Here is a 27,943-nt window from a genome sequence, read left to right as displayed (position 1 = left end):
GTAAGTAAAATTGCTGATGTGAGCCCTACAGCGTGGTGTGTTAAGTGTTATTCCTGAGTAGGTACCGCGTGCAGCTGAAGGGAAGCCAGACACGTTGTGCAATGCTATCCTGAGACAACAGGGCTGACCATGATGGACACTGTGTTAAAACCCCATGCAATGATTTGAGGATATTAAATGAAGTTGAATTTCTTGAAAGTCCACTTGATCCACTGCCGACTTCCCTCTCAGAGGTAATATGTCATTGTAACAGTCACAGTATACATTTGTGGGCTGAGGGTTATCTGCCAGACATGTTACTCCTATTCGACACAAATGTTTCCAGTTTATTCCCATTCCTGGTTTCAACTCTTCCGCTCACAGGGTACGGCCTCTTTAGCAGTGATGGGACCTAAACCAAAAAAAGCAAACACAGGTCAAGAATCAATCTGAAACAACAGTATACAAGTCTTTCTTTGTAAAGACGGTTTACAAAAGAAGCTGCCGTGTGCATGGTTTCCTATTCAGTTCTGATCAACTATAGAATGGCAGAGATCAGATCAATGCACCTGATTGAATTCAGACACAAATATAAACACAATGGATCCAGTTATAAATCAGCTAATTCCAACATCATGTTCGTATTTTATTCTTTGTTCACACACAACTATATCTTGGGACTGATTTATTTAATTTTCAATAATACATTTTTAATAATAAATGGCATTATAATATATGCCATTAAAAAAACACAACTTTGCTCTAAAAACTCATATTGCTCGTGTATGTATATATATATATCTTAAGTATTTCCCTATATGAAGGAAAGTACATGGCATTCATGAATTTCCAAGCCTTATAAATCTGTTGGTCTTCAACATACCGGAGGGGGTAAAGACGGCTCCAGATGTCTTCCAAGAAATGAAAGTAAGCGTCGCCAGATTAATCCACTTCCCAGAAACATTATTCCAGTAACCAACCAAAATACTTGAGGATTCTAGATGAAGAACAATATAACTTTTACTGTTGATCAAATATATATATATTTGGGTAGTGAATTTATCCACATGCAAATCATAGCACTTATAGGATAATAGCCTTTTAAATGTAAACAATATTTCCCAAATACAGTGACTGACAAAACCAGAAGCTATGTGTAGTTTCTATAAGATTAGTTATACTAAGCTGTGGTAAAAGAAGTTAATGGGAATCAGTCTATAGAAGAGAATACAAGTCAAATAAACGTTAAACACAGACATTAAAACCACCCCAGAATAAACAATAAATAAAAGACATTTATTGTCTCACCTCTTCAAATGAAGACTCCAGATTCATTCCGAATGCAACCCCAATTAGGCCAAAAAGAGAGAGTGAGAAAGTCCCCATAGTCAACTGTAAGTTCAGTCTCATCATTACATTGCGATGGCTGGAACACCAGAAGGGAAAATGCTTAGTACTAACACAGCAAATTATGTTTTATGTTTTAAATTACTTTCATTTCAGGACAATACTAATGCAATGTATAATATTTACTAAGTTGCATGCTTTGTAAGTGCTGCAAACTATGCAGTATAATGTCATTATTAAATTAAGGGACAATACAGTGAATTGAGACCAACCTGTCCAGGTTGATGAAGATGACACTTTCAGAGTCATCAATCAGAACCCTGAGCTCTCTGGCAGCATTGGCGAGGTCGTCTGCTTGTCTATAATAGTTCTCCAGAAGCAGTTCCATTTCCTCTGCATGGTCAATTCTGGAAGCGCTCTCTTCACTATGCACACAACACAAAATTATTAAAAAATGTGGTGCTTCAATATTCAACATAAAAAACTTCTCATTTTGCTACAGTGAAATACAACTGTTCACTTTCATAAGGGTTTCCTAATGAAGTCTGTAAGTTAGCCGACAGAAAGACCACTGTTAACAACATAGTTTAAAGGTTCTGTTCCTGCAAAAAAATATTTTGTGCCGTCACTTAAAACTGTGTTTTAAAGTTTATTGAAATGCTACAGTTGCCTAGAAACGGAGTCATGTAATTCATCCAAATCCCTCCTCTATGTATTACATCCCCATAGTCTGACTGCCTACTAATACACAGTGATGGTCAGTGATGGGGGGCGAGTTATAATGTGTAATAGGTGTAAGGGGAGTAAAGAGCGATGGGCGTGAGGTCCCTTAAAAACAGAAGACACTAAAAATAACATTCCTTCTGTTATGTCAGAAATTGGCATCCAGGGCAGGGCAGACTGACAGGATCAAGCGGCCCCCACCAAAATCTTTTCAAGCAAAACTATTTTATTTAAAAAAAAATAAAAAAAAGCATGTTCACATGTATACCATAGCAGTACGTACTAATGGAAGTATATAGGAAATATCTGTGGAACAGAACCTTTAACATCAATAAACAGAAACACAATAATAAAAACGGTAATACTTACAGGACCTGAGGATATGCCATCTTGGTGAGACACAAATCCTCAATTAATTCATCTTCATCGAGGATTTCTAGTATTGTTTCTTTGAAAACTTTAATGTCCGTTTCCAATTCTGACAAGCTGTAGATACAACATGTGATGGCATAACAGATAAGTGCAAATAAAGCAAACTGATCTGTCTCCCGGTGATGGGGTCTGAATCACAGGGCAATGTGGCATGTATCCAACAAAAAACCTGTTGTGACAGCACAGAATGACTGGCTAGGTTTCTTTGCACATCAAAATGGTACAATTATGGATGGTGGCTCAAACTAGACATGTTCGAATCCAAGTTGCTTGCTTACTTGCCCGGTTGCAACTCTGCGTGCATCATTGTGTGATCATGACATGGTCATTAAGAGTCTGCATCACACATTTTCAATGTCTTCTCCCTTTCAGCTGGGTTTGCCCCAAAGTGCCAGAGGCACAAAACAATGCTCTTAGCAGTAAGGGCAGAGGCTAAGCATTTTTTTAATTAAAACATAACAAAAATGAAAAACCTTACATGAACGTTATCTTCACAGCTGATATCACAAACTCTAATAACAGAGTTCGCAATTTAGAAGCTTAGAACTTAGAATACATTTTGAATTAGCTTTTTACACATATATCTTTAAAAGTAAAAGCAATGTACAACAAATAAGGAGGATCTCACAATTAAGATGTAGCATTCTGCTTATATAATACTTTGACTGTTCCTGTCTATTGGTTTTATTTATGATAAGATTTAAACCAATATTACTTTCAATACATAACCCTCTCTGTGATAATATGACACCAACACAAATGCCCGTGGACCACTACACACATTGTGTTATAAACACAATGGTAGAATAATGGGAAAAAATAGAAATTAAACACTCTGAAGGCAATGACAGTACTTGCATAACAAACATAAAATTAGCTAATGACTATGTAATGCGGGAAGTAGATTAGCACACACTTGAATGCTTACAGCATTGGTGATGTTTACAAACTTCCTCTGATATACTGAAGTCTGGCACTCACAAAGTAGCAAAATGGGCAAGTAAGCATGTGTGGAAATATTGGAAACTTTATAGGACAGTCCTTGATCTGAATGGAAGAAATGGTAAGATTTATAACTTATCAGACAGTATTGGAAAAACAAATGCTTTATCTTTAACACCCAAGCCAAACTTGCCTTTTTCCATTTTGCAGCAAAACGTGCAATTTGCTCCTGTCTATGGACAGTAGCTTGGGATCCACCAAAGCTTCCAAGGTTTCCAGGATATAAGGTTGCAAATACTGAAGTCTTCCCTGAAGAGTGCTCATCTAGATGACAATATTACCCTTCATAAGCATTGAAAATCAGTTATTTTAAAACATACAGAGGCAGGGCCACTTACAGTAATGAAGACACCCTAATCTCGTATCATACGTCTGTCCTTTCTATACAAAATTTGTAAACTTAAGTCGTCATGTACCCTCACCAGTTGGAAGGTTTCTAACTAACATAGACACCGGAAAAGGACACACATTTTTACACCCGTCTCAGGGAATCTGATATGGAGAAAGTCTGGTGTAGAACAATTTGAAAACTTATGCACATTACATAGTGAAGTTCTGAACAACTGAAATGTGAGTCAAAAATAATTTTAAACAGATGCGTACATACAAGAACTCACCCTATGCTGCAGAATAGCTTCTAAAGCTCTGAATTCAAAAGGCAAGGAATAGGTGACCAGTTGACCTTCGCCTGCTAACTGGGGGGCAAGTTCTCTGAATAACCAGTGATCCAAGTGGAGGTTCCGATAATCCAATATCAGAAGATACTCAGAGGTTATAACAGCTTTTAGAAACTAATACAAGAGACAGAAAACACAATAAACATTTTTATACAGAAATCGTGAAATGAAATGGCGAATTGAAAAACGATACAGATTATTTGCATAGGAAGTAAGAATTATTGAATGGAACAATATCCACACTCTTATTCATTGACAGAACATGTGAATAAAACAAAAGTCAGCTAAACAGATTTAATGGCCAGGGTACCTCCATTCTTAGTATAATCCTCTTATTCCTAGAGGTGATACTCATCAGATGCTGGAATCTTAAATCTCGAGCTTGAAGACCTAACTCCTGGTACAATTCAGTTTTTTTCCTTTCTGTAAAAATAAAACAATGAATTGAAGTACAGTACATGTTACAAAACTTGTAATAACCGTAATAAACCATGGAAATACACAGTAAAAGAAGTGAATTTTGATGCCATACATTAACGTCCAAGAAACCTTTCATTAGTAATATATGTGTCTAAGGATCTAAGGAAGCACATTATGTTGGAAAATCTTACCAAAAGACATGATGTTTCCCTCTGTGTCAAATTTCACCTAAAAATAAAAAAGAATAAAATATGTAGATAAGACTATTTCTGTTTCTAAAGAACAAAGAAAGCAGCATGATGTTCTTGGGAGACATTTCTGTGTAGCCCAAAAATAGTAATGGATGGAAACACTATCCAGAGTACAAACCTCTTTCAAAGGATTTATTTTGTGTTACTGCAAACTGACATAGTGTTATCGGCAAAAATAAAGTTACTAAATATTCCATGAATTTGTTATCATAAAACACAAGTTAGTGTTTAGAGCATTCAGATGTAATGTAAGTTAATACCGTATTTGCTCGATTATAAGACGAGGTTTTTTTCAGAGCAAATGCTCTGAAAAATACCCCTCGTCTTATAATCGGGGTCGTCTTCTAATCAGACCTCAAATAGAGGTCTGATTAGGAGACTAAGATCCAGATCCCCCGCACCGCTGCAGGGGACCTGGATCCTCCTGTCGTCGCCCCCCCCCCCACACACACACTTACCGGTGCTTCCGGAGGTGAAGTTGGCAGCGGGGGTTTGTATGCGTCCGTCGCAAATACCTTCCCCGACTGTCAGAGTTCAAGAGTTCCTGATCTCTGACAGCCGGGGAAGGTATTTGCGACGGACGCATACAAACCCCCGCTGCCAACTCCACCTCCTTCCGGCTGCCGCGGAATGAGACGTTAACCCGCTGCCCCGGCAATACAGCAGGAAATTGGAAGCACCGGTAAGTAAGTAAGTAAGTGTGTGTGTGTGTGTGTGTAGGGCATTTCTGGAATGCCTTACACCCCTATATGCCACTCTGGCACTTAGGGGGTTAAAAGGCATATTATGGGGCAGAGTGGCATATAGGGAGGTATAAGGCATTTCAGGAGGCAGAGTGGCGTTAAGGGGGCATTTAATAGTGCACTCTGCCTCCTGAAATGCCTTATACCTCCCTATATGCCACTCTGCCCCATAATATGCCTTTTAACCCCCTAAATGCCAGAGTGGCATATAGGGGTATAAGGCATTTCTGGAGGCAGAGTGCTCTATATAATGCCTTTTAACTCCCTTAATGCCACTCTGCCTCCTGGAATGCCTTATACCTCCCTATATGCCACTCTGCCCCATAATATGCATTTTAACCCCCTAAATGCCAGAATGGGATATAGGGGTATAAGGCATTTCTGGAGGCAGAGTGGCACATAGGGGGTCAAAAGGCATACCATGGGGCACAGTGGCATATAGAGGGTTAAAAGGCATATCATGGGCCACAGTGCCATATTGGTGTGGCAAGCCTGGGGGCAGATGTGCGTAACTGGGGGACAGGTTGTAAAATACAAGAAATAAAAACAAAAAAAAAATATTTTTCTCAATCATAGCTTTTATTAAAAAAAATAGTTTACATGAATTAACATTTACTGCTAAAACTTTTTTCCTTTAGGGTCGTCTTATATTCAGGCTTTTTCTTTTTTTCCTAAGTTAATATTCAGATTTTGGGGGGTCGTCTTATAATCAGGGTCGTCTTATAATCGAGCAAATACGGTAGTTCATCTGAAGCGGTAGAAACAGCATCATATACTTACAATAGAAAATACAGGAGCTACGCTGGATAACGTGGCTTGTGTTGCATCAGTGGATGAAAGTCGAAATGATCCACCTAGAAGACCAATAAAATAACCGATTACAATGATTTGTTCATTGGAGCTTCCTGATGTCTGTTTAATAAATAAAGGAAGCAAACCGATTCTAAAAAGAAGTTACAATTTTAAATGGTCAGCCATGCTCATTCATCATGCGACATTTTTAAAGCTGACAAAAAAAAATATCTATCAGTGTGCTAATAGGACTAAAAGCATGGCCAATGTCTTTGTGAAATATTTCAAGATCAAGAGGCGTTGGTATATTTGCAATATACAGTTCATATCAATACGTATCAAGTCATCAATACCCTAAGAGGACTTCCACCACCGCACAGAGCATCGCTGATGGCATGCACAGAACCGAGCTTCCGATCTAGTTACCCTTAATATATTTTGTATGCCCTTTATTCAAAAGCAATCTTCTACATATAGAAAATAATGTAGAGGGGACATGAGTTGCCACAGTGTGACACAAAACTTTGCATACTAAATGAATGATTCTCTGTGTCTAAGAGGTGGCTTACACTAGTCTGGTACGCTACGGACTGAATAAAACCAATGCACCAGCGAAGCTTCTGTGAACCTTGTGTCATAACAAGACCTGAAGTAAGTGAAACAAATACATTGAAACACACATATGAATAATATTACATTTATAAATACATGTAATTAACACTTTCAATTTCCTGGCATATTAGGCATACTTGATTAAAGTGTTATAGTAAAACTGTCAATACTGTGGAAATGTTATGCTTTCACTACATTGCAAGCCATTCCTTCTCTGTATATACACAACTTAAATGATGGTCACCTATATATAATGTGAAACACAAATACATATATATACATATATATACATCAGAACATTACTGACCGCTGCAGATGGGTCTCCTGGTGTAACCCAATAAAGATCTGTGGGTCCATCTTGATTTAACTCCCCGACCAACATGAGAGTACAAACTGCAACCTCTGACTGTCCCTGCCTGTCTCAACACTCCCAAGAGTGCCCTTCTGCAAGACCCGAGGCTACGTAAAACACACGGTATCTCCATAGAATAATAGGTTCGCGTTAGAGGGAATAAAAAAAACAACTTAAAATAATAAAATCAATTTATATCATGACCCTTGCGATGACTCGTAAAGCTTTCACTCTTCTGTCATAAGGATACACATGGGTTTGTGCACCGGAACCGCTTCCCTTGTCATACTACAGACCGGTGTGGTTTTTTTTTTAACAAACTTTATTGACGTAGCCCGTCAAATGACACAATGAACCTCCTTGTGGATAGTTCTGTTAGAAATGGTTCGGCCAGGGTTTGACTCGCTTATTACTGTGCTCAATAATAATGTGAGCATGCGTGTTGTGATGAAACAAATTACAACATGACTATAGCAGACCTCATACTGCATTTTTTCAGCATAAATGTTATTTAACCCATGCAGTCCTGTTTTCTGTTAACCAAAGCATCAACATATTTTTTTTGTAATTTTTGCATATGCCTGTTAAAGCACGATTCCCCTTTTCCATATTTAATGAGCCCCCAAATATAGGTCATTGTGTTGAGGAGAAGTAGAGTCTTCTTTAATAGAAATACATAAAGCATATTAGTGATAATAGATTTTAAAAAGTATACTAAAAATAAAACCAATTCACATTTTTGCAATCTTACTTAAATTTTCTTCAATAGTGTAGGTGTCACAGCTAAACAATGACCCAATTTTTGTTCAGCAACATCTCCCGATTACAGTCATGCCCCACATACATATTTTTTTATGATACAGAGGGCCACATCCATGCTTTAAGTATTACCCTATATTTACTTAAGGGGTTTGGGGGGGTTGTATTGTTTTTATATATATTTTATTACTTATAGCAAAAGCAGTAAGGGTTAATTCTTTAGATTTTTTTTTATTTTATTATATTTTTTGCACTGTACCTTGTACTCAAGTCATACATTTTTTATGTCAGTGATGTCATGTCAGTTAAATTTTTCCCTTCATTTTTGTAATTTAAAAAAAAATTGGAAGGGGAGAAACTATTTATGTGTTTGTGCTGATTACAAGCAGTGCACCATAGCCCTGCATTGCAGATTGCAATAACTGTAATCAGCCAGCAGGGGGTGCAATGGGGGAGCCCAACAGGGTCTAGAAAGACCCAGATGAAGCTCTATTGACTTTCGGTGGGTGTCAGCTACCGGAAGGGAATGCTCAATTACACGATAGGGGATCCCTTAAATGACAGTGTACTGGCGCTGGTGGCGAGTGCCGTTACACATGATCAATCAGCAGGAACCCAGCTGTGCAGGCTTTTGCAACAAAGTCGGCATGTACCTGTATGTCTTAATGGGCTTTTCGCCACAAATTTTAAGAATGTACAGGTACGGCCTAAGGGGACTCAACGGGTTAAACAACCCTAGAAATGGGTGGCTTCTACAGCATCTTATGGGTGTTTGTGCTAACACTTCAAAGCAATTAGTATTTTACCAATTTAAATGATAATAATTGCCCGTATAAAGTGAAAGATTGTTTTACATAGAAACTTAAAATTTGATGCAAATAGGAACCATTTTGCTCATTATTACTGATAAAAAGGTTAAAACCCTTAATCAGTCCTACACCTTGTTTTGTCCCTTGCACATTTAAATTCATTCTCTATATTAACCTCTACAACCTTTGCTGGGGGGCTATTCTACATGTCTACCACCCTCTCAGTAAGGTAAAACATCTAAGCCTCTGTCCCTCTCATTTAAGATTACGATCTCATGTTCTCCTCCTTTGAAATAAACTTCCCTCCTTCAGTTTGTTAAATCTTTTTTATGTATTCAAATATTTCTAAGATCTTGGAAGCTTCTTCAAGCAACTTCATCTGAATGAAGAATGTTCTAAAGTGTTTCTAGTTGACAACTCAAATAAAAAAAAACTTTTCTTTATACAATAATTAGTTTAACGTAACATTCTTTGTCCAACTAAGGCCCTTTGTTTCCTTCAAACAGACATATGTAGTTGTGTCATAACAGTTAGAGTTAAATGTATAGAACATGGATTTTAATCAATGGGCTAATTAGTACATTGAATACAAAATCAAAATTTTGTTGATTTAAGAGATGATAAGTAATTATGATGTCAGGCCATACAATACGCTTACCAAATCAATGAAGAAAGATGATGTAATGCTACAATCAGAAGCAAAATATAATTGATAGAAGAAACAATGTCCCTGTACGCCTTCAATTATGGAACTTCATTTTAATTATATCCTGTGGTTATAACTTACACATGGCATTCTGGCATACAATAGAGACTGTGACAATAGTAAAAATGAAAGCTATTCTTTGCTCAAGTTCAAATTACCAATAGTATTCACTATTATTCAATAGAATTCCTGCGTTTTATTTGCAAGCTTTGTTTAAAAGATGCCAGGCTGTTGTTGGATTTGGAAACAAAATCATTGACACATTGTTACAACCATCAGGAAATTTGAGCTTCAAAGAGAAGGCATTTATTCAACAACTCAATGATGTTCCAGGCGAGAAAGAAGGGCAAAGCGCCAATATTCCCCCTGGGCTGCTCTGATTTTAAGGTTTGAGCCATTTCTCAGATATGGCTATCCTGAATCCAAGTCAAGACCAAGGCTGAATAATAATCGTCCGTCCCACCTTTTTTGCACCCGCAGGGACATTTCCTGGTGGTACACAGTATATAAGGCTGTCATTAGACAACCTGGGGTCTTCTCTGTCAACAAAAGCCAGCATCTCTGGCTTTTTGCTGAGTGATCCTGTGTGGCGGCACTCAGTACGAGCACTGGTTACACCAGAATAACGGAGAATGTCTGAACAGAAGTGTAGGCATTCTCTGCTGGCTACATTGGTCCTGACACCACCAGAAACAATATTAAATGTATAAAAATGCTTCTGGTGGGGAAATATTGGGCACTTGTCCTTCCTGGAATTTTGCTTTCAGCAAGATGTTTCATGGCCACCCACAAAAACAGTTAATTTGTTTTGAAATGGCCAATGGTACAGAAGCATTAATGGTAAGTCTCTGGATTTCAACCCGAGTCTTTATATGAAGCGCTACGTCCTTGGGTCTCCAGGTCACTATTTCTTCTGGGTAGAAGTAGTCGACATTACCATCTCCCCTCCTACTCCTTACCCACGTAAGACTCTTACATGGGTGTGGGGGGGTTACTATTGTTGGTACTTTGTTTTAGATGCAATCCCCAATTTCACCACAGAGGGCCCTCAGTCTTCACTGGAGGTCTTTATTCCAGCACGTCATAAACTGTTGAAGTTTCAAACGATGATCAATAACAAAATCTAAAATGTAGGCCGGTTCATGGTATATACTACTACTACTACTAACAATACTACTAATAAAATATAATTAATGGTTTGTCTGCTAAGTTTGCCTGCCTCTCAAGGTGGACTTGATATTTCTTCTATTGTTTATTAAGTTAAATTGCATTTATTTATAGAACATATCACTATTACACTAAGGGGTCAGTGAAAATGAATAACATTAAACTGGATATTAACACACATAAAGACATACTCGAAGGAGAAGATGGCACTGCAATTGTGAGCTTTTAGAACCAAATTTAGAAGAAATTGCAGTTATTAAACCCCACACCATGTTAAAGATTTTGAAACAAACCAAACAAAAGTTGTACTATAGTCACATTCCGCTAGTCTCTTCTTAAGGACTGAGTCATACAGATGGCTGCTTTCCATGCTGCGTTGGGCAATTCCCAAAGCAGCATTGAAAGTACACAAGGCCAGTCTTTTCTTTGAGTGGAAATGTATAGGGTAGATCTCTTACCCTATACATTTCCAACACGTTTTCTGGCTTTGTATGCACAATACAGAGGATTATATGTATGTTGATGTTATAGGAAGTAGATGCGGTGTGGTAGACATCAGGCCTAGACTGGCCATCTGACAGATGAGGCAAATCTCCTGTGGGTCGCTGGGCAACATCGCTCCATACATACCCAATCTGTATGTGAGGTCTGGTGCTATGGTGTGTGGCCACCGTTTTGGATATGCTAATAGACCTGTTAGACTACCCTGAGGAAGCTGGAGAAGAATCTTAACGTGTTGTTTGAGGATTATCTGTGTGTAGACCACATGAGGTGAATGATTTGTACTTCAGAAGATCACGCTGCATGCTGCTGGAGTTGTTTATTAATTTTGCCTCATGAATTTCTGTCTTTTCTTGTATAAGGAGAATACATTTTTCTATACTTCACTATTGCTGTGTTTGTTTCTCCAGTACAAACACAATTTCCATACGCTTGATTTCATCTTCAGTCTTCATGGTGGCAGAACATAGGTAGCCATGTGAGGTAAGGTGGGGGGAGAGTAGTGTATGATTGTGATTGTGTGTACATATACTATAATGTCAGAGTCAATGTTTATGTGTGTATATGTTTAGTGCTGGAGTCATGTGTATGTGTCTGTAGTGTTAGAGTGTGTAACTTTATATATGTATAGCATTAGCCAGTGTGTGCATGCGTATAAGAGTGTGGTACTAGCGTGTATGGTGTTGTGTATGTTACAGAATGGCTTTAGCATGCATGTGTATGTCAGCATTAGGGCTGCAACTAACGATTATTTTAATAATCGATTAGTTGGCCGATTATTTTTTCGATTAATCGGATAAAAAAAAAACAATATGCAAATTTTTCGTTTATTTAAAATAATTTAATGAACTGGATGTTAAAAAACAACTTAAAATTTACATTAACATTCTTATTTTGTTATGATGTAATAAAAAACAATATTTTCAAAGTACAAGAACCCAAACACAATATTTATGAAACAAAATAACCCCAAACATTCTGAAAAGAGGTGGACTATTACTGTTCAAGAAACTTTGCCCCAGCCCTGGAACTTTGCACCCAGCACTGGCACTTTGCACCCAGCACTTTGCACCCAGCACTTTGCACCCAGCCCTGGCACTTTGCACCCAGCACTTTGCCCCAGCCCTGGCACTTTGCACCCAGCACTTTGCACCCAGCACTTTGCCCCAGCCCTGGCACTTTGCACCCAGCACTTTGCACTTTGCATCCAGCACTTTGCCCCAGCCCTGGCACTTTGCACCCAGCCCTAGCACTTTGCACCTGCACCCAGTCTCCAACTCTGCCATGCACCCAGCCCTGCCCCCACATTCTGCCCTGCCCCCACACTCACACCCTGCCCCCACACTCTGCCCTGCACCCACACTCACACCCTGCATCCCCACCCCCACTCTGCCCTGCACCCACACTCACACCCTGCATCCCCACCCCCACTCTGCCCTGCACCCAGTCTCCTGCCCTGCATCCCCACCCCCACTCTGCCCTGCACCCAGTCTCCCACTCTGCCCTGCACCCACACTCACACCCTGCATCCCCACCCCCACTCTGTCCTGCACCCAGTCTCCTGCCCTGCCCCCCCATCCCCACTCTGCCCTGCACCCACACTCACACCCTGCCCTGCACTCAGTCTCCTACCCTGGCCCCCCACCCCCACTCTGCCCTGCACCCACACTCACACCCTGCATCCCCTGAAACCCCACCCCCACCCCGCCGTGGACCCCCACCCCGCCGTGGACCCCCACCCCCGCGAATTGCTCTGTGCGAATGGAGCCACTCGCACAGAGCGATTCGCACATAGACATGAAGAATACTTACCTCCGGAACGCGTCACATCCGTCACGTAGCTAAAAGAAAGCGGAGACTGCAGAGCGTGTAGCAGAAGCGGGGAACGCTCGCGGAGGTAAGTAAAAGGAGCCGAGTGCTCCAACAACGAATCGATCACTCGATTAATCGATAACGGAAATCGTCGACAACGATTTCCGTTATCGATTATTATCGATTTTATCGATTCGTTGTTTCAGCCCTAGTCAGCATATAGTGTTAGAGAGTGTATGGTGTTGGCATGCATGTATATGATTGTAGAATGTTAGTGTGTGTATGTGTTACTGTAGGGTGTTAGTGTTTGTGAACATAAAGTGTGTGTCTGTACAAACCCTGGGCGCCATGAAAATAAAAACACGATTGGGAAAGAAAAAAAAAAGCTGGCTCCTAACTTTTTGGCTGGCTTCTAGATCCAAACCATATTTGTCGACACCTGCAATAAGGAATTAGTACATAAATCTCAACAGTAGTAGTCATAGTTAGATGTGTGGCTAGGGACAGGGCTTTAGAGGGACTTTCGATGCAATGTTGTGAGCTATTAGAAGAAGAGGTCTTCAATATTTAGTATTATGTTGCAACAGCATTTCACACTTACCCTATTGCATGTTTTTGGTTAGCATAACCCAATACTTTATTATTTTGTGCGTCCAAGCCTTTTAATTTTAATCTGTAATGCTTGGGTATGAATAATATGGGTCATGACGGTGCCTCTCTCATGCACACATACCAGTTATAAGTCTGCATTAACATGACCCCGCTGAGCTTCACCCTCCCAGCTACACATGGCAGCGACCGCTATGCAGCTGGTGGTGTTGGTGCGCTGGAACCCCTCAGAGCCGTTCCTTGCTATTTAGGCACTACAGGTGGCTGTTTATTTGGTGGCAGGTCCAACCACAAGGTCATTCCCTTTGTCTGAATTTGAAATCCATGCATAAGGGGTATGCTGGTACTTTACTTGCTTGGGGAACCGGAAATCCCAGTACTTAACCTTCTTACAATACTTGCTTTCCAAAACTGATTAACGAACATTTCATTAAATTAACATTTCGGTGTTATTAAACCCAAGCGATAAAAAAAAAGCTTTGCGATTCAAAGGGTTAAATCTGCTTGGCGTATATTGAGGTTAAAACAGGTTGATTTACAGTGCCGTGTGCTTTTGTAATGGTTAACCCTCGGTTATTACTCTCAGTGGGGGGTCAAAAGCCCTGTTAAAGCAAAGATAGGTTCTCTGAAACACTAGACCGGCCACCGTGTGTTTACAGAACATTCCACAAAGTATTAGTTACAAAGAGCAACTACACGTTAGTTCAAAAATACCGGTATTACGCCTGCAAAAAATAAAGTATATTAACAGTAAATATATTCTGATGTCAAAATAAAGTGACTTTATTTGGCTGATTTTTATGTTTATTTTCTCTTCTCAAATTTGTCACAAAATCGTATTATTGTTATTATGTTTATCAGCGATGATTTCCATATTTACACAATAACAAACTGTTTGGAATATGCATGAAATAAACACGATGTATTATATATCAGAACAATGGTGCCTTGTGTTTTATGCCATCAGGTGTATGCCTGTGCCAATTCACACTTATCGCAACTGGTTTTCACAATTATACACGCACTGGATGCAACCGAGTACAATCTAAAATCTAATGTTTCCGAGATTTTTATTTTAAATTCGTGTTTCAGATCCCTTTGATGATGTCATGAGGGAAATTTCATTAGCATCTCGTTAATGTCTATGAATTCACATATGTGATTATGCAGTTTTCTTGGATCTACTGTTTGATTTCCTACTACCCCCCCACTAAAACCCTAGAACAATAGTTTTATAGAGGGCAGTATAGTTCAGCTGAAACATAGAATTTAACAACCATTTGGCTCTTAATCAGTCCTTTTTCTTGCCTTAAATTCAGGATTCTTGATGCCTATCCCATGCATGTTCCCCTTATCTACCCTTATCTACCCCCTCTCAGTAAACTTCCTTACCTTACATACAACAATAATTACAATCATAAAAACAACAGACTGGTTGGTTTCATAGTAAAAGCACTTATAAGTAGAAGCTGGGCTTAAATATATCAGCACTAAACAGTTATAACCACTAGTTTCTCCAGCATGCACATGGCACAACGAGCGTGGCCTCGAGCAAACCATGTGACCAGCCAAGAGGGGGGGTTACCATGGAAACAATAGGAAGCCTCCGAAAACACACACCCCTCCGTGCTAACATTATGCCACTTTAACCGAAAAGGCGTCTGAGTAATCATTGACCCGGGAGGACTCGGAGTCTCGCCGGAGAAGGAGGACTTGTAGTACGGGGGATATTATTTTAACCCCTTGCATTATTCATGTGAGGGTATAGTTGTGCACAGTTAGCAGGTGTGGTCAGGGGTGACACGGGGAGGAGACAGCTGCAGGTGTCATTGGCTTCTTACAGCAGACCTTTCTATGCTCCGATGAGGTGTGTGGGCAGCGGTAGATGGTTATAGAAGGAGTAATAATGCATGCATGCATTCTTTAAGTGGAAGCATAAAGCCATAGAGCAGTATAAAGAATAGTGCTCCAGGACTGTGTGTAATGGCTAGATGTAGGCTAAGGGAATAACATATAGATGAGTAGTAGAGTATCCGCATCATAACTACATCATCAGAACGTATAGAATCGTTAGGAAATACTAGAGTGTTGGCTGCCTTGTGAGTTGCTGATGTGCTGGAATCCCCATAAGGGACTTATCTAGAAAGTAGAGCCAGGTGACTCGGTATATGTAAGGAAGGTGGGTAGCCCTTTGCAGATCTCGGTTAAACTATGCAGCCGGCCCAAGTTGCAGGAGGCGGTGGGCGCACCTTAGCCCCTCTCGCCCAGCAACCTGCCGTCAAGGCGGTGCATGTGTACAGAAACGGAGACCCGTTTTTCCGTGGGCGCCGCATGCTGATCCACGAAAAGCGAGTGGGGACTTTCGAAGTGTTCCTGAAGGATGTGACGGGAGGGGTGCAAGCTCCCTTTGGGGCGGTCAGGAACCTGTACACCCCGAGAAACGGACACCGGATCACGTCTCTGGAGGACCTGCAGCCGGGAGAATGCTATGTGGCAGGAGGGCGAGAAACCTTCAAGAAGATGGAGTAAGTAAAGCCATCGGAGGCATGCTAACCCCGAACATGCACAACACATAACTAACTCTGAGATAAAGTAATGGAATGTATTGTTTGGCAATCACATGGGTTAATGCATATATATATATATATATATATATATATATAGTTTATATGTATATATATGTGTGTTTTGTGTTTTCAAATTTGTGTATTACCAAACTTTGTTCTTATGTTGAACCCTTTTTTTGCAGTAAGTTGGATTAAGCAAAGCATATATAAGTAATGCACCCTTCTGATTCAATAGCTGTTTTATGTATTGTAAGCTGGGACCTTAATACTTGTCTAACTGATTTAGTCTACAGATCCCAAGAACTTAATTGTCAGGAAAGATGAGTGATGCAGTAAAAATAATATGAAGAATTCCAAGTCTGTGACTGTGTTATTGCTTATCTAAGCGGCTTTTTAGAGTTTGTCCAGTCTGGCCTGTAGGTAATTTCTTAGCTGCCAGTTCTACACCATCCTCTGAAGTCTTCCCCTCACCACCAGAACAAAGTGTATGTCCTCAGTGCCACCTTCTACCAGGCAGAAGCTGATAGAGATGAACACATCTATGTAGAATGGATATGTCTGGAAGAAAGTCACCTTCATTTTTCCACAAGCCACGAAAAGTTGTATCTATTGAGATGTGGTGTGGTCTTAATGTGGATTTGCCCTGGTTAAAATAGATGACCGCCTTTTCTTACCAATGAAACCCATTGATTAGATTAGAGAAGGGACCTTCGGCCTGTTTGAATCTAAGATAGAACTTAAGCTACACCTCACAGCATCTAATGTTACTCATAACATGTTTTGCTTGATAGATCCCATCAAATATTTGTGACATTGGATATCCAACCCTTTGTTTAGTGTTTCCCATTCACTACTTCACTTGACATGTACGTGAGCCTTTTCATGCCCTACTGATGATATCCAACTTCTCAAGCTGTCTAAAGTGTAACCGTCTTATCCTGGCTTCTGAAAAAGGCCGGCTCTTAAATACCTCTTTACGTTTCTTAATTTCTACATAAAATTGTCTATCTCTGGTCTTCAAATTTCAGTACTCGGAAGAATTGTGAGATTTTTTTACAACAAGATTGGAAGTATGTCTCGAGTTAATTTGACTCTAGTTTCAGGGTCCTAGTGAAGGTTTAAGCGTGGGCAACAATAATACCTTTGCAAATTAGTGTGAAAACAGTGTCTCTAATAATGGGCAATATAAGTAAAACTAGGGTAACTGACTGCTCGGTTTTTGGGATCTCCAACCTTTCCTGATTCATGAAATATTTATAAAGTGTTACAACAAAAATATATTGTTAAAATGGCATGTTTTTTTAGGTTTCTTTTTGAGGTTTAGTAACGGATATACATACTGCCCCTTGTCCTGGTCTCTGTATGTGACTTTTGAATTTTCACAATTTATTCATTTTGCCCCAGAACTATGTTCAAAAATATAATAGAACGTTATGGGGTTTATGTCTAAAGAAGTGATTCTGATACAGAGTTTGAGGAGTGGCGAGTGCGCCAATTAATAGGACCATTCCATTGGTTGCTATGGCGATAAAGCCACTCTCCAAACACTGCAGCAGAATTACCTTTTTCATATACTGTTTTTTTTTCTCTCGACAATAAACAAATAATATGTGTCACATGTTAGGGCGTATGTTATGTTATTTTTTTACATTTAAGGTAAACCTACCTGTATAGCAAATAAACTATTCATAAAAAAAAATATAAAAGTCATATTTCTGTGTAATCGAATATTAAATCAAAATGATATAAAATTCACAAAATAAAATCATTTTGAACTACTTATTATTGCTAAAATTACCTCTGTATAAAATGTCAAACTCTTTTTAACTGGGTATTACCAATAGGGATGGTGAAAACCTTTCGCTTGTTCTTCCAGAAAATGTTACGTTCTTTATATAAAAAGTGAATTAATGCTGCTTGCAGAATTGAAACTTTCAACATAATTTTTCTCAACAATGATGAGGCTACTATATAAGCTGATAATACAGAGCGATAAGGGTCCCGTTGGTGTTAGTCATTAATTTATACCAATATAATGCATTTTTTCTTAAAACTGTGGTCATACATTTTGTCCATTATTATTCGGACAAAAAGAATGTTTTCCTTTGGGGTCATAAAGATTTAGAACTGTCCATGTACCTGGAAAATTAGGTATTTGGAGAAAATGGTTATACAGACCATGAAAGATCTCTATAACGTGCCTGTCTTCATTTATTGGCTTGTTTTCTACTTGGGAAACCCAATGAAAACGTATTCAAATACACTTAGAGCAAGCGCAACTTCCAAAGCCAACAAAAAGTCACTTTTACAAATGACTCATGTAATAAAAATTAACTAGGGGATACTTGTTTAAGCCAAGAAGCTGTTGTTAAGATCATTTATTACATGAGCTGCATCAAAGCTTTGAAAAACCAGCACACGTTCCTCAGCAGTTAAAGAGATCAGCTCTTTATTTTACCATTGTTACAAAAGCACATAAAACACGAAAATGAAATAGATTAACAAATGGGCAAATACATTTGCATAAAGGGCAGGAAACTAAAAAAACATGATAATCACGGTAACCTTTTCTCTCATTTATTTAAGGGCTGTGTGTAAGTATATTCTGTTTTATTGAATTGTGTCATTGTAGGTTTTGTGGTTGGCCTTGAAAGGGGAAGTTTACTGTCCCTGATATCCCAACTAAAGAAGAATACATATTAAAATACTCTGAGTATGGCACGGTAATTCCTGAAATCAATGGGAGCACTTTCTGCACATACAGGGGTCTAAACAGACCCCTGGCCTCACTGTTCACAGAGCCAGTGCTGGAGCTGATTGGAGATAAGCCTACCAGGGAATTTATAGGTACTGGCTACCCAGAGCCCTCCCTCTTGGGGGTAGAATGGCTTTGTGAGGGCGGGACTTGTCAGGTGCATGTTTGAAATGTATATAAAATGTGGGCGGGGATTAGGTTGTATCTGGGCTTGGCTAGCCACATACATGGGCGTGGCTTTGCTTCAAACGCCTTACATTTTATTGAGGTGGGAGGGTAATCAGGCAGAGAGAGGGCATGCCTAAACACCGCCCCATGTCCCCGAACTTTAGTGCCCTAACCTGGAGAACCAGAGAAATGGCTCTTCACCTGGAGCCTCTGGGTGAAACCTGGAGAGTTTTCAGCTGTAGAAATAAGCATATCATAAGCATAAAAATGGCATTATAAATTTTTGCTAGGGGGTTTTGTACGGCTTATAATCGGGGTTTAGCCCAGGGATGCGCAATTCGTATCACCTGACGCCCGGGACATGCAGTTCTGAGGGCTGGGCAGGTGTTGTTTTTTCCATTTAGCCCTGCTTCTCTCTGGCAGCTGGTGGACGTCTGTGCGATGAAGACAACCCCCGCTGCTGCCCGCTTTCGCTGGGACTTCTATGATGGAGCTCCGATGTGACGTGACCTTCCCGTGCTCCGTCATAGAAGCCTCGGTGGAATGGCGGACAGTAGCAGATGTTTTCTACGCGCATCGTGCAGACGTCCACCTGCTGCCCCCACTAGACACCAAGGAGTCTGGAGCATGGGGAGCAAGTCTGGGGATGCATAGGTAAGCATATCCGGTGGGCAGAGTCGAATATCAGAGGGGCAGAGTGGCATATCAGGCGGTATAAGGCATATCAGGGGGTATGTGGCAAATAAAGGGGATGAGTGGCATATCAGGAGGGCATAAAGTATATCTGGGGAGCAGAGCAGCATATCTGGGGTGCAGAGTGACATATCGGGCAGAAAAATATTTTTTTCCTTAAAATAGCACCAAACCATATGAGTGTGGGCTATAATCAGGCCAATACGGTACATACGGGGGGATTCTGCAGAATCCTACTGTTATGATACTTATGGAGTCCAGCCGCCGGGTCAGCAAGATCCTCTGCCAGAAGTAGCCACTTGCTACCCAGACCGTCGAGCCCTGGTCTGGGGCTGTCTGGTCTTAGGTATGACAGCAGAGAAGAGTGGCTGGAACCATACAGTATAATTTAACAGAAGATATGAACCTCTCAACTCATCTAGTCTGCTGTAAAGACTCAAAACTTTAGTCAGGTTCATAGCTTTCTGGACTATGACTTCAATACTGTATAGAGAATGCCTCATTCATATCATTGTCCAAGTCACAGAGCGTTCCATTAAGAACTAATAAGTCCTATTTTTCACTCATGCATTCCTAAAACTCTGTCCTATATACAGTACATTTCAACACAAAACAGGAACCAGGGTGGCCAGGTACAATGATCAGGATCCTAAAACTACAGTAATACACAGACTATAGTATATGTGCTGATGAATATGAATTAAGCACTGCTATTAAAAAAAGTTTTAGGCATGGTATCTACAGTGCTTCATTTATGTATAATATACAAAAGCACACAAGCATCTTTAAATTACAGTATTGCTGAAAAATACTATATATAATGCTGCATTTTATTGACTTCTGAATTAGAGCGTTAACTATAAACATACTATATGTAGATGTCTGATGAGATTCCAACAATTTCAGACACTTAAGCGTATATACAATAAGGTATATATAATCCCCTACATGGGAATAAGATTTAATTATTTCAGTTAAAACTATGCATTGCATGGTAAGGGGCTTCTTCCATGATATTATATAAACTACATCCTTCTGTAAAGTTACTGCTTAATTCCTGTTATGTAATTTATATTCTTTATATACTTACATGGTTCGAATAAACAAAAAAACTGCAAATTCTCACCCATATATTATTATTTTTTCCAGTTATTTGCATATTGGGGAAATAAAGAAAAGACCTGTTGATCCCCTGAGTCAGGTATTGTAATTTTTTTGTATATTATATGTATTTTTTTCTGGCTGGATTTTGGATGCAATGCAGATTCAGGTTATGCCTTTTGTATAACCTTCACTAATAGTAAATGCTAAAAATTATGAAAATATGTTCCCAGAATGAATGCTTTGTGAGACAGAACATTGCCTGCTTTATTGATGTGCAATTATTTCACTCCTATAAATAAATAGAAATATCCATTATAGATGCTGGGTGTAATCAAATGTAATCAAAGGTTTACAGCCTATGAAGATATGTGAGGATGGTGATTGGATGTTATTTTTTTATTAAAACATTTATGATGAAGAAGTAAGGTTAATTTTTGAGAAAGAATGAGGACATCTGGCAGTTCAGTTGCTGAACTACAACTCCCAGCTAACATGTAGTCCTACACAGGCCCGGACTGGGACAAAAAATAGGCCCGGGCATTTAAGCCTGAGCAGCCCATATTTATTTATTTATTGTTAAAGCCTACCCTTCATGTACCATCTTTGCATTTAATCATTCACACAAATCATTAACACATTCATTAATGCAGTCTCACAAATCATTCAAGCAATTCATCCACACATGAATTCATTAATTGTCATACGCATTCACACAATTCATCCACACATTTATTCATTCATTCTCATACGCATTCACACTACCCCCTCTCATCATCTTATCTGCCCCTTCTCACTATGTTCCCCCTTTTCACTATGTAACCCCCTTCCCCACTTATCAATATGTACCGCCTCTATCTATCCCCTCTCCCCCTTTCTCACTACCTAACCCCCCTCTGCCCCTTCTCACTGCAGCCCCCTCCCTCACCCTACTTACCTTGTTGCCAGAGCAAGCAGCAACTGCGACCGCGCCTGTGGCAGGGCAGGATTGATTTAGGGGCTGATGGAGCTGCAGCTCCAGGCTAGTACCTTAAAATATGGCCGTATTAAGGCAGAGCCCCTTAAGCCCGCCGCAACTGCAACCGGGTTCGCCACTCTAAGGCAGAGCCGGCCTTAGGTGTTCTGGCGCCCTGTGCGGACTACTCCTCTGGTGCCCCCCCATCCCAAAAAAAGAAAGGAATAAAAACTTAAAAAAGTAACAAAACTCCCCTTTCTCACTATCTACCACCTCTGCCTCTTCTCACTGTTATCATTATATACTGAGGCAGACATTGACGGTGGTACAGCATAATACTTATCACTATATACTGAGGTAGAAATTGACGGTGGTACAGCATAACACCTACCACTATATACTGAGGCAGACAATGACGGTGGTACAGCATAACACCTATCACTATATACTGAGGCACACATTGACAGTCGTACAGCGTAATCCCTATCACTATACATTGAGCCAGACATTGACAATAGTGCAGCATAACACCAATCACTATATACTACGCCAAACATTGATGTGGTGTAAGCCTACCACTTCATTGTCTGGCTTAGTAGTAGGGATGCACCGAAACGAATTCTGGACTGAAACCGAAAATGCAGCATTTACCTGTCCGAAACCGAATATGACCTCCCCACACCATAAAAAAATCTAACACTTTTATTTAAAGTAAGTAACACACCAAAATAGGACAAAACAATTAAAAAACAATATTATATGTATATATATATGATTGTTAACAGCAATCACATTCCTATCATGCCCAGGCATACCCAGATTCCAGGATGTACTCGCAGACTTGGCATGATAGGAGTATGATTGCCCTATCTACCCCTTCTCACTCCCTTCTGCCCCATCTACCCCTTCTCACTCCCTTCTCCCCTATCTACCCCTTCTCACTCCCTTCTCCCTATCTACCCTCTTTCCCACATCTCACGCTCTTTTGCCTATCTACCCCCTCCTAACTATCTACCCTCTCCCTCTTTGAAGTTCACTTACCTTTCAGGAGTCCTGCGGTGGGGGTGCAAGGCCTCTGCCTCCCAGCTCTGCCACTGTATGGAACAGTATAGAGTGATGGGAGTTATGATGTACTTTTAGAGCATAATTAGATCATGAAAAAGACATTGGAAATGGTACAGCATAACACCCATCACTCTCACACACTTACCAATCCACACATATATACCAATCCACACATATATACCAATCCACACGTATACCAATCCACACATATATACCAATCCACACGTATACCAATCCACACACATATACCAATCCACACACATATACCAATCCACACACACTGTCACAGGACTGGGTCCAAGCTGGTGGCTGGAAGGACCCAGCGCGCCCGATGGTTGTTTGCAGGAGTCTCAATGCAGTAGCGGAGTCTGGGGCAGGGCCTGGTGCAGGGTGACCACACTCGCCCAGGCGTTGAGCACCTAGGATAGTGCAGCCAAACACCAGCGCCCTGATATGGCAGCAGATGGAGTCCAGAACACAACGAATCCTGCAGGCACCCTGGAGCAGGCATGAAGCATATCACACGGATCACGAGCAGGATGCTGCAGGCTGGGAGAATGAAAGCTAGGCAAAGGGTTAATGTAGCAGACACATAACAAGCAAGGGAAAGGGAGACCAGGCAAGAAACATGATATAGGATATACAGGAGAAGTGGCACAAGACAAGGAATACACATAACCTGACAAGACATACATGGTACAGGGCACAACAAAGGACAGGGAAGAAGGCAAGGAACACAGGGGAAGGAGTGAGGAGCCGGAACCCTCGGACGCTTCTCCTATAAGCAAGGATAGGACATATTAACAGGGACATGGGGAGAGGAGAGAGGAACCGGAATCCTCAGATGATGCAAGGAAGAAGGGCAAAGGTACATAAGAGACAAACAAACATGAATACAGAAACTAGCCTAGGACTACAAGATAACTATTGGAGATTCCGTCACATGATATGGCCATAGTATGCTTAGCCCACCACTACGCCAAAGTACTCCAATGACGGTGGGTCCTAACGCTAATCCCTGCTGACAATGGTACAAAACAAACCACACATGAAAACCAAACACATAGCACTGAGACATACCTTAGACTGCAGACTGCAGACTGAGACAAACAGAACACACAGGTGGGGCACACTTAATAAAGGAAGCAGAGCTGAAGCAAAGAGCCGGAGCAGAAGCAAGGAATGGAAAATAGAACAAAGCAAAAGGAAATCCAGGAATGGATCAAAGCAAAGCAGAGAAACTACAGCAGGACAGATATGCAGCTCCGCAGCCTGGGCAGACCGTGACAGTATCCCCCTCCGAAAAGAGCGGCCTCCGGACGCGAACAGAAACAGCAATAGAAGGAAGGCCCGCCCTCTGACGGGAGAACGGAGGAAACAAGTCAACCCAGGAACCAGCATACAGAGTCTGAAAAACGTAGGAGTCCTTCGATGACCAGCACTGCCGCTAGTAGACCAATCTCCTCCAAAAACAGGAATCAGAATGTCTGAACAGGATTGAGGAAGTTGACTCTAGCTGACATTTAGATCCAGACGAAGGCAAGATAGATAAACCACTTGACAAGGCAGACACGGCAGGTAACCCACTTGCTGGGCAGACACGACTGGTACAGGTTCAAGCACAGGCACGGTTCAGACAACAGGTTGCCCACTTGCAGGGCACACGGCAGGTTGCCCACTTGGAGAATACTCGACCAAGGTAGCCCGGATGCAGGCACTCATACTGGGAGTCCATAGTGGGGCGCTGGCCGCAACTCCGGAACATGACAGGAAGCCCACCGGAAGGGGCAAGCTTGGCAGGAAGCCCACCGGAAGGGGCAAGCTTGGCAGGAAACCCTCTGGAAAGGGCACGCTAGGTAGGAAGCCCTAGGGAAAGGACACGCTCGGTAGGAAGCCCTATGGAAAGGGCTCACACATCAGGAAACCCTACGGAAAGGGCACGCTCGGTAGGAAGCCCTACGGAAAGGGCTCACACATCAGGAAGCCCACCGGAAGGGGCAAGCTTGGCAGGAAACCCTCTGGAAAGGGCACGCTCGGTAGGAAGCCCTACGGAAAGGGCTCACACATCAGGAAACCCTACGGAAAGGGCACGCTCGGTAGGAAGCCCTACGGAAAGGGCTCACAAGTCAGGAAGCCCACCGGAAGGGGCGAGCTTAGGAGGAAACCCCTTTTGATGGGGTGCACGATAGAAAACCCCTTTTGATGGGGTGCACACGATTGGATAGCCCTCTGGCCGGGCTGGAATGCTGCAGACAGGTACGGAGGCCCACTGGAAGGGCAGACGGATACGGAGGCCCACTGGAAGGGCTGACGCTGCAAACTCCACTCCGCGAACTCCTGGCCTTTTACCTGCGGCCATGTGTCACAGGACTGGGTCCAAGCTGGTGGCTGGAAGGACCCAGTGCGCCCGATGGTTGTTTGCAGGAGTCTCAATGCAGTAGCGGAGTCTGGGGCAGGGCCTGGTGCAGGGTGACCACACTCGCCCAGGCGTTGAGCACCTAGGATAGTGCAGCCAAACACCAGCGCCCTGATATGGCAGCAGATGGAGTCCAGAACACAACGAATCCTGCAGGCACCCTGGAGCAGGCATGAAGCATATCACACGGATCACGAGCAGGATGCTGCAGGCTGGGAGAATGAAAGCTAGGCAAAGGGTTAATGTAGCAGACACATAACAAGCAAGGGAAAGGGAGACCAGGCAAGAAACATGATATAGGATATACAGGAGAAGTGGCACAAGACAAGGAATACACATAACCTGACAAGACATACATGGTACAGGGCACAACAAAGGACAGGGAAGAAGGCAAGGAACACAGGGGAAGGAGTGAGGAGCCGGAACCCTCGGACGCTTCTCCTATAAGCAAGGATAGGACATATTAACAGGGACATGGGGAGAGGAGAGAGGAACCGGAATCCTCAGATGATGCAAGGAAGAAGGGCAAAGGTACATAAGAGACAAACAAACATGAATACAGAAACTAGCCTAGGACTACAAGATAACTATTGGAGATTCCGTCACATGATATGGCCATAGTATGCTTAGCCCACCACTACGCCAAAGTACTCCAATGACGGTGGGTCCTAACGCTAATCCCTGCTGACAATGGTACAAAACAAACCACACATGAAAACCAAACACATAGCACTGAGACATACCTTAGACTGCAGACTGCAGACTGAGACAAACAGAACACACAGGTGGGGCACACTTAATAAAGGAAGCAGAGCTGAAGCAAAGAGCCGGAGCAGAAGCAAGGAATGGAAAATAGAACAAAGCAAAAGGAAATCCAGGAATGGATCAAAGCAAAGCAGAGAAACTACAGCAGGACAGATATGCAGCTCCGCAGCCTGGGCAGACCGTGACACACACATACCAATCCACACACATATACCAATCCACACACATACCAATCCACACACATACCAATCCACACGTATACCAATCCACACGTATACCAATCCACACGTATGCCAATCCACACGTATGCCAATCCACACGTATGCCAATCCACACGTATACCAATCCACACGTATGCCAATCCACACGTATACCAATCCACACGTATACCAATCCACACGTATACCAATTCACACATATATACCAATCCACACATATATACCAATCCCCACATATATACCAATCCCCACATATATACCAATCCACACATACACCAATCCACACATATATACCAATCCACACATATATACCAATCCACACATATATACCAATCCACACATATATGCCAATCCACACATATATACTAATCCACTCTCACTGAATATTTTCCTACCTTTCCTCTTTTCTCCTTACAGCTCCTTTTCTTCCTCTTCGCTCCTCTTCTTCAGTTCTTCTGTCTTCTCTGTCTTCTTCCGGTTCAGAGGGCAACAGCTGCTGTGCGCCGGGGTTTGTTGTCAGATTCCGGCGCACAGCAGCTGTTGCCGTGCAGATCACAAGGGAGCGGTATCGGAGGTCTTTAACAGACCTCCGGCTCCCTTGAGTGATTTTAAGCCGGGTTGAACCCGGCTTAAAATCACTCAAGGGAACCGGAGGTCTGTTAAAGACCTCCGATACCGCTCCCTTGCGAACCTGCTCCTCCAGCGGCGGACATTACTGTCCGTCTCTGGAGGGGTGCCGGGTGCCGCAAGTTGGCACCCCCTGATGAGCGGCACCCGGTGCGGACCGCTCCCCGCCCCCTAGAGTGTGACACCCCAAAGGCCGGTCCTGCTCTAAGGGGCCGGGAAGCCCCCACCAGGGCCGGCCTTAGGGGTCTGCGGCCGCACAGGGTTTAAATTAAAACATCGGGGTTTTTTTTCAACTTTATTTAACATCCTCCATGTTAAATAAAGTTAAAAAAAACTTTATTTAACATGGAGGATGTTAAATAAAGTAAAAAAAACCCCGATGTTTTAATTTATACCCTGTGCGGCCGCAGACCCGTAAGGCCGGCCTTGGTGGGGACTTCCCGGCCCCTTAGAGTGGCGGACCCGGTAGGTAGGGTAGGGGCCTGGAGCTGCAGCTCCATCAGCCCCTAAATCAATGCGGCCCTGCCGTGGCCCGGCCCACCGGGCAAATGCCCGGTGTGCCCGATGGCCAGTCCGGGCCTGGTCCTACATATCTGCATCCTCCAACATCCAACATTCTAGGTTTCCAAATCAGGACACCAATGGTGAGCGGAAGGTGGGATGGAGGCAGGACTGGGCTTTTGGAGGTGGGAGCCAGGGCTCACCAATAGAACAGACCTCTATTGATTTCACAGTGCACTGGTCCAGTCAGGAGAGATCAAAAGAGCCCCTGTAGCAGCCAATGATCCCTAATTCCCGTAAAAGTGGGATAGCTCTGTGGGGCAGTGCCATAAAAACAGGACAGCTAGGTGGTATGTGTCTGGGGTGACGGACTACATAGCATGATGTTAGTGGATGGGGCGCGATGATGTTAGCCTCAA

General features: G+C 41.9%; 2 protein-coding genes across 3 annotated transcripts in view; one reads left to right on the top strand and one right to left on the bottom strand.

Moving 5' to 3' along the window:
* Positions 1-27: 27 nt before the first annotated feature.
* MRS2 (magnesium transporter MRS2) lies at positions 28-7,598 on the bottom strand. 2 transcript variants are annotated; one of them, XM_053468127.1, is made up of 11 exons: positions 7,286-7,596; positions 6,355-6,428; positions 4,772-4,808; positions 4,471-4,583; positions 4,101-4,274; positions 3,617-3,747; positions 2,419-2,535; positions 1,599-1,751; positions 1,288-1,405; positions 863-976; positions 28-391 (listed from the first exon to the last, which is right to left on the bottom strand). In XM_053468127.1, exons 1-11 carry the CDS (start codon positions 7,461-7,463, stop codon positions 281-283), a joined length of 1,320 nt encoding a protein of 439 aa, XP_053324102.1. In that variant the 5' UTR covers positions 7,464-7,596; the 3' UTR covers positions 28-280. The 2 variants fall into 2 exon arrangements, with proteins under 2 accessions (XP_053324102.1, XP_053324103.1); XM_053468128.1 differs by having other exon boundaries at positions 4,471-4,808; positions 7,535-7,598.
* Positions 7,599-15,545: 7,947 nt separating this feature from the next.
* DCDC2 (doublecortin domain containing 2) overlaps positions 15,546-27,943 on the top strand; it is a 62,779-nt gene continuing 50,381 nt past the window's right edge. Inside the window, exons 1-2 of the mRNA XM_053468126.1 lie at positions 15,546-16,218; positions 21,026-21,077. Coding sequence (XP_053324101.1) covers positions 15,905-16,218; positions 21,026-21,077 — 366 coding nt within the window. The 5' untranslated portion in view covers positions 15,546-15,904. The remainder of the gene's footprint in view (positions 16,219-21,025; positions 21,078-27,943) is intronic.

The sequence above is a fragment of the Spea bombifrons genome, chromosome 5, assembly GCF_027358695.1.
Source record: "Spea bombifrons isolate aSpeBom1 chromosome 5, aSpeBom1.2.pri, whole genome shotgun sequence".
NCBI classification, from domain to species: domain Eukaryota; kingdom Metazoa; phylum Chordata; class Amphibia; order Anura; family Pelobatidae; genus Spea; species Spea bombifrons.
Note: the sequence above shows the minus strand (reverse complement) of the source record. Positions and strands in the feature narration are given on the sequence as shown.